At 27.9% G+C, this 13787-nt stretch overlaps 1 protein-coding gene across 1 annotated transcript in view; it reads left to right on the top strand.

Annotated features, from left to right (window-relative positions):
• Positions 1 to 13787, top strand: part of LOC142321295 (uncharacterized) — a 78635-nt gene that overhangs the window by 10630 nt on the left and 54218 nt on the right. Inside the window, exons 2-6 of the mRNA XM_075359292.1 lie at positions 156 to 1051; positions 4012 to 4233; positions 9502 to 9753; positions 11942 to 12104; positions 12756 to 12839. Of these exons, the coding sequence (XP_075215407.1) occupies positions 157 to 1051; positions 4012 to 4233; positions 9502 to 9753; positions 11942 to 12104; positions 12756 to 12839 (1616 nt within the window). The 5' untranslated portion in view covers position 156. The remainder of the gene's footprint in view (positions 1 to 155; positions 1052 to 4011; positions 4234 to 9501; positions 9754 to 11941; positions 12105 to 12755; positions 12840 to 13787) is intronic.

The following is a 13787-nucleotide window of genomic DNA, read 5'->3' as shown; positions in this document are numbered from 1 at the left end:
GGCATTAAAAAACAATATCAAAGATTTTGAATGGATATAATTATTATTTTAGCATAATTATTTTTGGTAAGTTAAGCAACATAATTTTATTATGTAAATTATTTCTAAATTACATTCAACATATCATTTATTATACAATGATTTATTTGTTACAGAATGGGGATGCACAATATCTTTACTAATTATTGGAAAGAAATAATACTTGCACTTTTTACAACTGCACTAGTTACTTTTGCATATTTTAATTACAAGTTCACTTACTGGAAACGACGTGGGATTTATTCTGTACCAGGAAAAATACCATGCGGTTCAATTACAAGTTTTATTTTAAGTAAAACATCGATCGGTGAAATAATAGCGGACATTTATAATAGCGGAAAAGATTATAAATATGTAGGATATTATTCTTTTTTGTCTCCTACATTAGTTGTAAGAGATTTAGATATAATTAAAAATATTTTGGTTAAAGATTTTGATAATTTTTGTGATAGAGGAATGTATTACAACGAAAGCAACGATCGCCTTTCCGGTCATCTGTTTGCTTTAGACGGTGCAAAATGGAAATTTATTCGAACTAAACTCACTCCGGCATTTGCTAGTGGAAAAATGAAATTTATGTTCCATACCATGAAGACGTGTGCGTCCGAATTAACGGAATACATAAATAATTTATTAAACGATAAAGAAGATATTGACTTTAAATATGTTATAGCTAGACACGGTGTAAATGTTATAGCAAGAACTTCGATTGGAATCGAGGGACATAGAATACAAGATGATAGTGAATTAAGTAGAGTAGCATTTAAAGTAACTGAACCGAAATTAATTCAAGCATTTAGATTCATAATACCTATGTTAAGTAAAGACATTGCACGGATTTTTAAATTAAGGTTTACACCTAAAGAAGTGGAACATTATTATTTAAACTTAACTAAGGAGATAGTTGATTATAGAAGCAAAAATAACGTAAAACGCAGCGATTTTATGCAATTATTAATGGAGATGTGGGATAAAAACTGCAGTTTTGATGAAAATCCTAATATTATAAAAGGTAGTATTATTTGAATTTTTGTTACTTTTAGTATTAATCTATTTAAAAAAAAATATATTGTATTTGTGCATGTGTTTACGTGTATACCATGGTTACTTATTTTTTGCGACGGAGGTGGAAATGCATTTACGCACAAAGTGTCGGACTCCTGCTGGTGGTCTAATGCAACCGCCAACAGAATACCAACTAAAACCACCCCCCTTTGGAGTTACCCTACGCATTCCTGAATCACCCATAACTTCGAGATGTGTATGCCCCCTTACGAACTCATTCGTACCAACACGTCTCGAATGCTCAGTCATAAAATACCATGATTAACTGGAAAATAAGAGTGGGTGGGTCACAATGCTGAGAAGGAAGAAAAAATTGAGACCATATACAAACAGCTGAAACTTATTTATTTATTAAAGCCAGATTATTGCTATCTTATCTTCTTGCTTATATGAGTGGTGAACTGAAGAAGTATGAAAAATGTCAAGCCTAGTCGAAATTCTAACCCTAAATCTTCCGCGAGTTAAAGACACAGACTCTATCACTTCGCTACGGAGATTAGAATAACTATGGTTTTCATAGAAGCTACTACCCAGGCTAAAAAAAATGAAAGTGTTGAATAAAATAATTAATTCATCGTAGCAGTAACGTATATCGTGGGTGGGTGGAAACCTATACAGCAAGAGATATCTGGTACTGAATAGTCTATATGAACATGCAGGAATAAACCAATTAATAAACCCGTGTTTATGAACATAGGCCGAAAAGAAAGAGCGACAAAAAGTAGAAGACTCAGGTGCATTGCTTTTAAGGAAAGTTAATTACAATAAGTAAAAAAAGGATATCTTCCTTTCATATTGTTTATAAGATTTCAATTTAATTTTTCTTTCGATTAGCTGTAGTTTAGCTTACTTCCAGCTAGATTATGTATCTTTATTAAAACTTATACTTAAATTTGTTCCTCGGCTTGATATTCACTCGTCTGACAAGAAAAAAAATGTCTATACAGAGCCACATACAATTGCTCCCAACCAAATCACAGGATACTTGATTCTTATATATAACAATACTTGGGTTTATAAATTCTGGTATCTTCAGTATGGTTCTAGACGGGTCTGATCTACACTCATAAAACGTAAAATGGCGGAAGAGAATTAAGGATAATGACAAGGAATAGATAGTAATAAAGGAATATCTACTCGTGCAGAATTTTAAGCAAGAGACAAATTCTCTCACCACAAGAGAGTATTTACCTCCCTCCAGGCAGGTAGGCGCTCATTCCCCTTTACAATCCCACGGGAGATCGAAGTACTTTTAACCAGAATTAGAACTGTACTTTACTAATCAACCGATTTTCCGTTGTCCAGTGTTTTTATGTATACTATACTGCAAAAAACTGTTTTACTTCAACAGATTAAGAACAGATGATTGAAACATCCTAAAGGAACAGAATCACTCATCGATAAGTTGTAGCATTTGACAGGGGAACTATAAACCGTTCAGTCAGGTATTTTATTGGAGGTTAATTTGTTTTAAGTGAAATAATCACCTAAGAATATGAAAAAATTAAACTGTATGTGTTTTATGATCAAGATGTCGTATCCATATGGAAAATAATAACGTTACAGGTGATTAGCATGTTTTAATCGCCAAAGGGGATTTTCAACAGTCTATATATATAAATTAGCAAGGACAAAGTAAGCAAAAAGTATTTTTCCTTTTTTATTTAGGTAATAGAATAGAATAGATTATTTAAGATTTATTAATAATTACAAAACACGTTATTATAATTTATATAAATGAATGTAAAATTAAAATGAATTTTACTATTACAACTACAGTAGTTATTAATTAATAGGCAGATCACACGAACTCCTTTTGAAATTTTTTTATAATTTTACAGTTAAGATAAATTCTAAAGTTAAAACCTTAAAGAAACATGAATTAAACGTTTGGTAGAATAATGATAGCTTGTTGTGCTAATAATAGACAAAAAAAATTTAATTTAACTTTTTAATTTTTATTTTTGGATTGTTAAATGTGGAGTCTAGACCAAATAACATCAGATCCATGGAACTAAAACATCTCACCATCTAAATAATATGTAAGAATCTGATGTGAACGCCAGATTTACTCCTTTTAAATTACACATACACATTTTTTAAAAAGTAAATAAAATTTTATTTCAAAAAATATTTTTTTTTCGAATTTTTTTTGTATTTTTATTGTTATTATTGAATTATTATTTATTTTAAAAAGTTATTTTACATTCCGAGGTTAATAATTATAAATAAATCAATATATTTAAATTAAAAAGAAAAAAAGTTTAAAAAAGGAATGCAGTGCCGAACCGATGTGCCTTCCCCTTCTAAGATTCAAATATTTCATTAAAAAAAATTTTATTTGGCTATAAATCTGGAACCAACGAAAATAAGTACCACTTATGATATATATATCGTTGTAAAGCTCTTAAGGAGGACTTATTACTACAGTTAAGAAAATTCCAAAATCCATATATTTTAGAGCTTTTTTGGACATTTTTCGTTCAGTTGATTGCAATCAAAAGGGGAAGTGCACAATTAGATGTTACAATAGTCCTAAATCCAAAATTTCAATATCCTACGGCTAATCGTTTTTGAGTTATGCGAGATACATACGTACGTATGTACATACAGACGTAGTGTCGAAACTAGTCAAAAATCAGAAAACCGAAATTTTTCGCGATTGCAATACTTAATTTTTACGCTATTGAAATTTTTTATGATTGATGCACTGATTTATATTTATTATTTAATGACTTTATTCTAGAATTATTTGCTTTTAAAGATGTAGTTTATCCTTGATCGAAATCTACTGTAAAAATGTGTAAATAATAAAATGACTAATAATAAGTTCGTCTTTGTAAAGTCAAACTGCAAATAATTTTTATTTAATAACATTTTTATTAATTACTTTTTAAATTGTTTTAGAAAATGAAAATCGACTGACTTTAAAAGACTTAGCTTCTCAAACCTTTCTTTTTATATTGGCTGCATATGAATCAAATTCTTCTGTAATATGTTTCGCCCTTTATGAATTGGCAAATAATCCAGATATTCAGGAAAAACTTGCACAAGAAGTTGAAAAAGCTGGTGATGATCTTTCTTACGAAGAATTACACGACTTGAAATACTTGGATATGGTTCTTAACGGTAAAAGAAAAATTACTTGCAATGTTAGCTTACTTAATATTTATAATTTATTATTATTTACATTACAGATACACACGCACACGCGCACGCGCTTATAATATTAAATTTTAATATATTATTTATATATAAAATAATATATATATTTTATTAACATAATTGATAAGTTACAATCGATAAGCAACAAGATAAAATGTTCAATAGATCACTAGATAGATTAGTGGGGAATGTTCCCCACCTAATCAGAAATGATTCCGAAGAAGCAGCATAGCGGTAAATCGATCACACAAACACACATTTATTACCAAATCTGTAACAGGTATTATAATATTAAAATAGTTTGTCTCCTACTTAATGTTCTATGAATAGTAAATTTGGCCAGCCACAAACAATCCATAAATACTTTTTGGAATACGTCTTTTTCAGTCAGAATTTTAATCTTACACTGATAAAATCTTCTATTTTTTTTCAATCAGATGTTACAGTAAAAATTGTTTGTCGATTTATTATTAATTACAAATTATTCTTCTAATAATTGTTGTGTTTAAAAAACTATTTACTTAAGTATTAATGATATAATGACAATTAAAACCGTCTCATTTTGCTGAATTCCATGTTTTTTATTTTCTAGTTATGTATTTTATAATTTTACTTGTACTCTGACTTTATTTTGTAATAAACCTTGAGTCAAGAAGTGTAAAGGTTTTTCTTTAAAAAAACAATTTGGTCAAATTGTAATTCTTTGTTACTACTGAAATTATTATTGTTAATAAATCCGAAAAAAAATATTTTTATTTTGAACTGATTTTCAAAATCGTCGTAATTTGATTTTTATTATAAGATTACTAGCCCGGTATGCGATTAAATTTGAAAAAATTGTAGAATTTTATGGTTTCCATTTTTTTGTACAGGAGAAAGAAAGATAAAAGATGATTCATTAAATGATCCCACAACAAAAAGGTTCTTTTGTAATATTTTAGATCTATCAAAACAAAAATCATATTAATTTGAATTAAGATCTTTTTTAATTTTTTTCCTAGTTTTTCAAAATTTCGAAACTAATATTGATCCATTATTAAGATATTAATCTTAATAATGGATCAATATTGGACCGATTTTCACGTTTCGTTTTTTATTATATTTAGAATTCTCTAAACATTAATTAGATTTTTTTTTTCATTTTTTTATTACATTCAATTTTAATTTTTTTAAATTTTGTAATTGATAAAAAAAAATATTTTAATTAATGATATAATTAAAGTATATTTTTTATATTCATACCAATATTTAGGTCGTTAACAGAAAGGTCAGTAATAAAATCCAATAGTTTGCATTTCTGAATCACTGATAAGAATTATATTTCCTGCTTTACTACACTTATTGTTTTACTTACTACAGTGAGCCTTGGCTCACTATCAGCAGATTATACCATCCGAAATAAAAATTTTTCTAAATTTTCAGAAAATTAATTTTTCCCCTTCTCATATTTATATCAGGTAAGTTTTATTTCAAATACGATGATTTTTTATTCAATATTTTCACTAGTCCTTCAGTTTTCTGGGGTTTTTTCCAGAGAGTCCAGCCCCATCCGTCCAGTAATAATGTACGCGTGTCAGGCCAGACACGATGTAAGCAAGTTCATCGATTCCAATCGTAACTCGGCAATAAAATAGTCTGTTGGCTGGTTGATCGGACTCAAAGAAATCTTAACTGGGTCCGATCTACTCATTTATAATGACGGTATAAATTATTTTTAAGTAATAAACATATACATATAAATAAAATACATTCAAAATAATTTTGATATTTTATAAAAAAATATTTTTTTCTAAGTACGAATTATAATTACTACTTTGAAGTGTAAAAGGATGATCTAAGTAAAAGATAATTTAAATTATTTTATTTTTTATCATATACTTTTATTAAAAATTTATTAGTTAATATATTTTAAGTCGATTTCATAAGAAAGGTACCATGATTCGACTTCCGGAAAATTTCGAAATTTTCACATCCCGTAGATTCCAAATCCACACCGTCAGTTCAAAAGTTCACTTTCAAATTGATATATAAAATATAGTGACCCAAAATAACGGTCGAGTTCGTTAATGGACAAAATCGGATCATGGGGGTGGAAATGGGGAAGAGGCTTTTTTGAAAAAAAACAAAATATCGCTATAACCTTATTAACCTAATTTCTTAATAAGAAAAATATTTAATTAGTTTAAAGTGCTTACTATTCTTTGGATAAGGGCCTAAAACTTATCTAAGTAAAACGTTTTAATATAACTAACCGTTAGCCCATGGGGGTGGAAAAAATGGGGTTTCGATGACAAAAAAAAATCATACCTCCCTTAATAGACATAGCATCCATCGATTTAAAGTGGTCGTCAGTCCTCTAAACATTACCTAAAACGTTTATCTGAAACAATTTTTTATATGGCCGACTCTTACGGTAACGGATGACCAAAATGTTGCTAGAATAGTAAGAAGATGGGGCTTGCCGTATGCTAAACATGTGAAACATTTTTCACATGCAACCGTTGTATTGAGTAAATTTTTAGTTTTTCTTAACTTTAAGTTGGAAGTCTCTTTTATCCCCTACTTGGCACCGGCAAAATCTACCACCGCATCTCGGCGTGCCGAAAGAAATTTTTTTTTTAACTAACTAATCTTCATTTTCAAATAAAAAGGGACGCAATTTAATCTTTACATATTTTTAGACTATTAAATGTAACAGTCAAATTTTTTCTACATATAAATTTTATTTTATCTCTCATAATCTCACAATGCCGGGAATCTCAGAGAACCAACCCATGACTTTTCAAAACTGATTTAATCATTTAATTGTTTTTAAAATAATAACGTATAAATTTTCTTTAAATTATCTTATAAAAATAATTGTTTTTTCTTGGAAAAAAATTCCAAGTTTCATGCTGCAACATTATACACTAATCTTAAAATATAATTTAGCAAATTGGAACTTAGCATCAGAATATAATCTCTACCTATAAAGCAACTTGTTCTGATTGACTGATTGATTCATCAACGCCCAACAAAATCTACCTAAAATAAATTTATGAAAATTTTTATACAAGTTTTTCTTACGTTTAAGTACACTCTAAGAATGATTTTTTTGAAATTAAGAGTTTAAAGGGTTACAATGGAGTAACAATGAAATTTACAATTTTTTTTTTTAATTTCTCGATAAATTAAAATATCACCTAGATTTCTAGTATGTGTAATTTTCATGTGGTTTTAATTTCAATTTTTGAAATTCGATCTTGAAAGTGGTGAAAAAAGGTAAAAAAATATTTGAACATTAATTGAAAATTTTCCCCATTTTCGACTATACTATTCACTAGATTGGGGATTGCAAATATCTTCAAATAAATATCTAAAAACCATTTTCGGGTTTTTTAGAATTATTATTTTTTAAAAAGTGTGATGGTGTGGCGGCACAATTACCACAGCCACTGTTCTGCATGTGCAACGCAATTCGCTGCATCTGCCTCCCGTTACTTGACTAAAAAACATAAAATAAAACTCATTAAAAAAAAGATGAGAAACGAAGTACGTTCAACTGGTGGTTGTTAGGTAACGCTAAGAACCGGGGAAAATAATTTTTACCAGTACCAAGTACGGGTGACAAGTTACAACATATTTTTAAGAAGGAGGTCTACTACTATTTTGAAACCAACATTTTTAGATCACTCAAAGTTTTTAATCATGTATTGACCAAAACTGTTGTTCTAAAGAAATTACAATACAGTAATATTTTTTATAAAGTGAACAGAATTTAATTTTTATTTATCATTATTATTCTCACAAGCTTAAGTTTAATTAACACAACGTAGGCGACGAGGCAGAACGTTTAAAAGTAATTAATATACTCGTACCGCAAAGATCACTGAATTCACTTGGTCAATAGGAAAAGACAAATTGGATGTTAGTTTTTATTTACATTTGCTACAATGACTTGTTAATTCCAATATCTGTTTTAAATTACATCAATCTATTTTTCAATATTAATATTATTAATTATTTTCATGATTTCAGTAATATTTTATTTTATTGTAATATTTTCTTTTTATTGTAATATTTTTTATTGTAAAATTGTATTATTACATTATTATAATTTATTACATAATAACATTAATAAAATTATTCCAGTGTAGTTCCTGTCGAATTATTTAATTTTATTCAGGAGGAAATTAAAACTGGGTTTTTAATTTAAAGTGACACAATTCAAGAATATTTGCCATAACTTTGTTATTTATCAACAGATCTGAATAAATAACGTAAAATTTTCTTTGTCGTAAAACGCTTAACATTTTTTGTATAACAAAAAATTTAAATAAACCAGCTGTTGCAAACATATTAACAATTAAAAAGTTTACATGGCAACAATTTAAATGGACTGAGAGATCAGGTTCATTATTTTATATTAGAAAACATCTAGATACCTTAATAGTATACGAAATTTCAGCTTAATACGATCAACCATTCCTGAAAAATAAATTTTTATGTTAAAAATACAAAATGCGGACAGCTGGTAAACTAAGAGTTTCCAGACATATGTTGATAAAAAGTTTTTTTTTGTTGTGTGGGACCATCACCTGAATCTTGAAATGGCTTTTATAAACACTTTGTAAATAAATATGGTACACATATGTAAAAAATTCTATTTAGGTTTTATATAGTATATACATAATCAATTTTATACACTTCCGTCAATTATCAATAGATAATAAAACTATGGTTTTTGGAACCTAATTTGGATTGCTTTAGTTTTAAATTAAATTAAAGTAATTTTTAATTAAAAATTTTTTTTCCTGGTGGATGATTAATATATTACATTATCCAGAAAATTGTGTGAGAATATGTAATTATGTAGCGTATGAAAAATACCTTGCCTGACCGGAATTTGAACCCAGGACTTTGCAATTGCATTACAATTCTGTACCTCTGTCGTCACATTTCTTTTTACATAAACCTGCTAAATCGGTATGTAGAAGTGAATAGCAGAAATATAAGACCACTTTGAGGAACATTTAAAATTATATAAAATCATTAAAAATTCAATAAAATACTGGAACCTCCGAATGAAAAGCAAAGACGCTACCACTTCTTCTAGGAGAACGGTATTGCAATAAAACTAACAATAAATTTACCGATTTTACAAATAATTAATGCATTGTTATATATTATAACGGGTAATTATAATAATAAAAAATAAAAATATTATTAATTTCCATGTTCTTGAATTTTCAGAAGTATGGAGAAAATATCCAGCCGCTGGATTTCTATTTCGAGAATGCAAAAATAATTACAAACTACCAGATGGAAAGATTCTGGAAAAGGGAACTATTGTGAACATACCAGTACTTGGAATTCAAAGAGATCCTAAATATTTTCCTGATCCAGAAAAATTCGATCCAGAACGTTTCAACAAAACATCACCCTCACACCCGATACAATCTTTTAGCTATTTACCATTTGGAGAAGGACCACGTTTTTGTATAGGTAAATAAATATATTTATATAATAAATTCACTCATAAAAATTTTCACTTATTTATAATTCCGATTAGTATATTAAATGATCTAATTAATTTTTAGATTGACTGTTTTTTTCTAGGATTCATAAAATCGAATTATTTTTTTATTAAAAAATAATTGTTGATTGTATAGAAGAAACTAAATGTTTCTACATACGAGAATTAGTTTATACAACCATTAATTTAATTTTCATAGAAATTAAATTTAGCTATTTTGTTTTGTTTGAGACAGAGAAAGTCAGAAATATGAATGGTTAAGTAAGAATAAGTTCATCTTTCTAAAATATGTAACTTACTAGATAAATAACAAAGAAATATTTTATTCAAATCTTCTATGAATAAAGAAAGGAATCGATTCAGTACCTAGCTGAACAAATCAAGTGCTTTATCAGAGCAGCGATACAGAATGTAAAGTTGTAAATAAATGTAACTTATGGCTGAATATCACACAATCATTTTTCATTGAGAGAGGGTTGGTTGAAGCTGCAGATAGAATTTACTGGTCAATGTAGGCTACGTTAAAACTGAATAAAATTACTTAAGCTTTTATCCAAAGAACTTTATTTTTAAAAGAGACAATGTATTTAATAGATTAGATATTGACAAAAATGGATAAAACATTAAATTTTTGTTTTACGCTGTATACTCCAGTGTTTATTAAGATAGTGACGTGTGCAAAAAAATAAACTGAGATGAAAAAAGAATACCAGTCTTTTGTTTGTTCTTAAAGTAATGTTGTTGAGTATACTGCCAGGACTATAAATAAGTAAGAGAGAAGTTGTATTTATAAGAGTTAAAATACCTTGAATTTTGGTGAACTGTGTAATCTGATTGATATACGTCTATTTTAAGCTTAAATAAGGCAATAGAATTTCATTCATATTTCCTTTTTTCTTGGATGCCTAGTACGAATGCCTAGTAGAAAGCTATTATGTACAGTTTTATGGCGTTTTCAGAGTATAATTGAGCCTATTAGAGTAGACTGTAGGAGATAAGATAAGAAATATTCCTATAAGTTGCATAAAAATCTATTCTGCAGTTTGATGTTTTTAAATTTGAAACAAAGTAATAAAAAGACGATATAGATAGTCAGACAAATATCCAAAAATTTCCAATAAATTATTGAAACTGCATTCATGTCCACAGAATTTCCTAAAAACTATCACGAAAAATTTACAATATAAAAAGTATATATATCATTTTTTAATATAAAAGCGTATTTATCTCACATTACTAAAGGGCATTTGTATGTGTGTCTGTTGTGTATGTGTCCTTCCCTATTAGCTTATCTCCGGATTGTACCGATCACTAGCGGAAAATTCCGACTCGACAGTACATTTTCCGTGATGATCAGGTGTATATTTGTTGTATGATTATATATCGATATATATATATATATATATATATGAAATATATATTAATAATATATTTTAGATAGATTTCATTAGGAAACCTACTTATAGTACTTATCATGATTCGACTTCCGAAAAATTTCGACATATCTTCGCGTTTCACATCATCCAGACTCCAAAACCACCGTCAGCTCAAACGTTTATATATATATATATATATATATATATATATATATATATATATTTCATTTTCTTGTGGGTACAATAGCTGCCGTAATTTTGTGCTAATCACTTTTTAATTGTTCCTTAGGAATAACTCATTCCAAAATCTCGGTCGAATTTGTTAACGGCCAAAATCGCACCATGGGGGTGGATATGGGTGGCATTTAACAATTCTTTGGATAACGGTCATCTACCTCCGCCTTCTGGCATGCCGAAAGGGATTCTTTTTATTTTTTTGATTATTTTTCTTCATAAAACAATGAACTATAACCAAAAAGTAAGCACCAGAGTGTACTGATACTAGCGAAAAATCCCGATTCGTTAGTATCAATTTCTAGAATTAAATTTCTAATGTAATTTTCGTTATATCAATTCTCATTCAAAAAAAAATATTTTTATACAAGAGGGTAATCAATTTTCAATTTTGGACACTTATAAATCCTATTCCGTGACGCCGCTCTCCAGGGCAACCCGCTCGGAGGGTCTAGCTGCGGAGAGCGTTCCTACGGCACGCCTCTGCAGCTAGTTTATATATATAAATACAATTATATTAGTAACTTTTTTTGTTTTATTTTTTCAGGCAAGAGATATGGATTAATGCAGTCAAAAATAACTTTATTTTCACTTGTGTCGAAATTTAAATTCGAGCTATCAAAGAAAACTGCAGCACCTCTTAAAATCGATCCAAAAACCTTTGTCACTCAAACAGAGGGTGGAATGTATTTAAAAGTATTTAAAAGGTAAAAATATCGACAATTAACTCCTTTACAAAAATCTATTTTATAAAAAAAATATTGTAAATTAAAAATAAATAAAAAAATATTTTATAATTTTAAGTTCACATGTTAAAATAAACATTTTAAAGTTATTTTGCATTTATGTTTTTTTATTCATATAATACATTTAGTACAAATCAGTTTAACTTAAGATGACTTCTTTATTCTATTAAAGAAAAAAAATTATATCTAGTACTTCAAGATGTTTTAACCTAAATTAATTGAATGAAAAATATTCGTAGTCATTGAAGGAAAATTTTAGATGAAGATATAACCTGAAACTCTTTGTTCTAAAGTTGCAGCTGGTAAAATGTTGTCTTTGATTTTTTTTTTCGCTCCAAAGGTAAAAATAATGCTATGTTAGAGATACAAATTATGAAGAAATATTTATGGTTAAATATGTTATTTTACTTGAAAAATTAAAACAAATGGAAAACTATTACTGTACTGTACAATAATATTATGGTACGGTTCTGTATCCTTATTATAATCTCTGAGAAAAATTACGTAGGCTAAATCCTAAAGAATAAACAGTGTTGAACTTGAATCTATGTAATTATTTTACACGTGAAATAAATATTATTTAAATTTTATACTCGCTTGCTTTATTTGAAATAGCTGTATTGCAAAACCATATTTTTGTCATGACACTATATTACTTTCTTGGTATCATAGCTCTAGAGATATGCTTCAAGAAACAAAGTATGGTAATCAGTCAAAAAAAAGGGTATAGATTTTTCTCACTTATTGATGTTTTACGTTCCAGGGACCCCAAAAAACAAAAGAAAATGGTGGGTAATGCTCTTACGTACGTATTATGTATTGACCTATTTGAAGCTAATAACTTTCGACTGGATAAAACAATTTTTGTGAAATTTGGCACAAAGATTTGTGTATATGAGGCAATTTGTTGGTAAAGGTTTGGTATTAATATCTCCAGGGTGTCGGATAAATAGTTTTATCCGACATGGGATTATTTTTGAAAAAAATTTTCAAAAATAATCCCACTTTCTATTAATATCAAGAAGTACATGCGTACTTCTTTATTGTATCATTTAAAAATATTGGTCCCAAATTCTCCCCTTCTCAAAAAATTAAAAAACTGTATTTTTAATTACTGCATATTTTTTAACCAAAAAGTTTTTATGTCTTTCTAAGAATTGCAGTAATGCAACTGGCCAAAAAAAAAAATATTTTGGAGGGGATATTGTTGGTGAGGGAGGAAGTTAGTTGATCAATGTTTAAAAACATCGATTTTCTGAATTTTTAATAATTTTTGTTTTATTTAAACTTTTAATAGTAATATTACAATAAAATGTCATCGTAATTCACGCATACTACCAAAAACTTTTCATATCGAAAAGTCTATAGAAATTTGGGGAAAACTGTTCAACACATATTTGCAAATCCACATGAACACTACAGATATAAATACATTTATCAACACCGTTTTTTTCAAATGTCGAACTTTTCATATTCTTACGTTTCAAAAACTATACTTTATTTCTTTCACTTTTACAGAATTAATAATTAATGGAGTAATCCTAATACTAATTATAATATTACTTAACTTAATCATACTTTTAACATTTAACATTGTTTTATAATACAATTTAATATTTATTACTTAACTTAACTTAATTATATTTC

This window comes from Lycorma delicatula, chromosome 3, assembly GCF_047948215.1.
Source record: "Lycorma delicatula isolate Av1 chromosome 3, ASM4794821v1, whole genome shotgun sequence".
NCBI lineage: Eukaryota > Metazoa > Arthropoda > Insecta > Hemiptera > Fulgoridae > Lycorma > Lycorma delicatula.
This window is presented reverse-complemented; position numbering and strand designations above follow the sequence as displayed.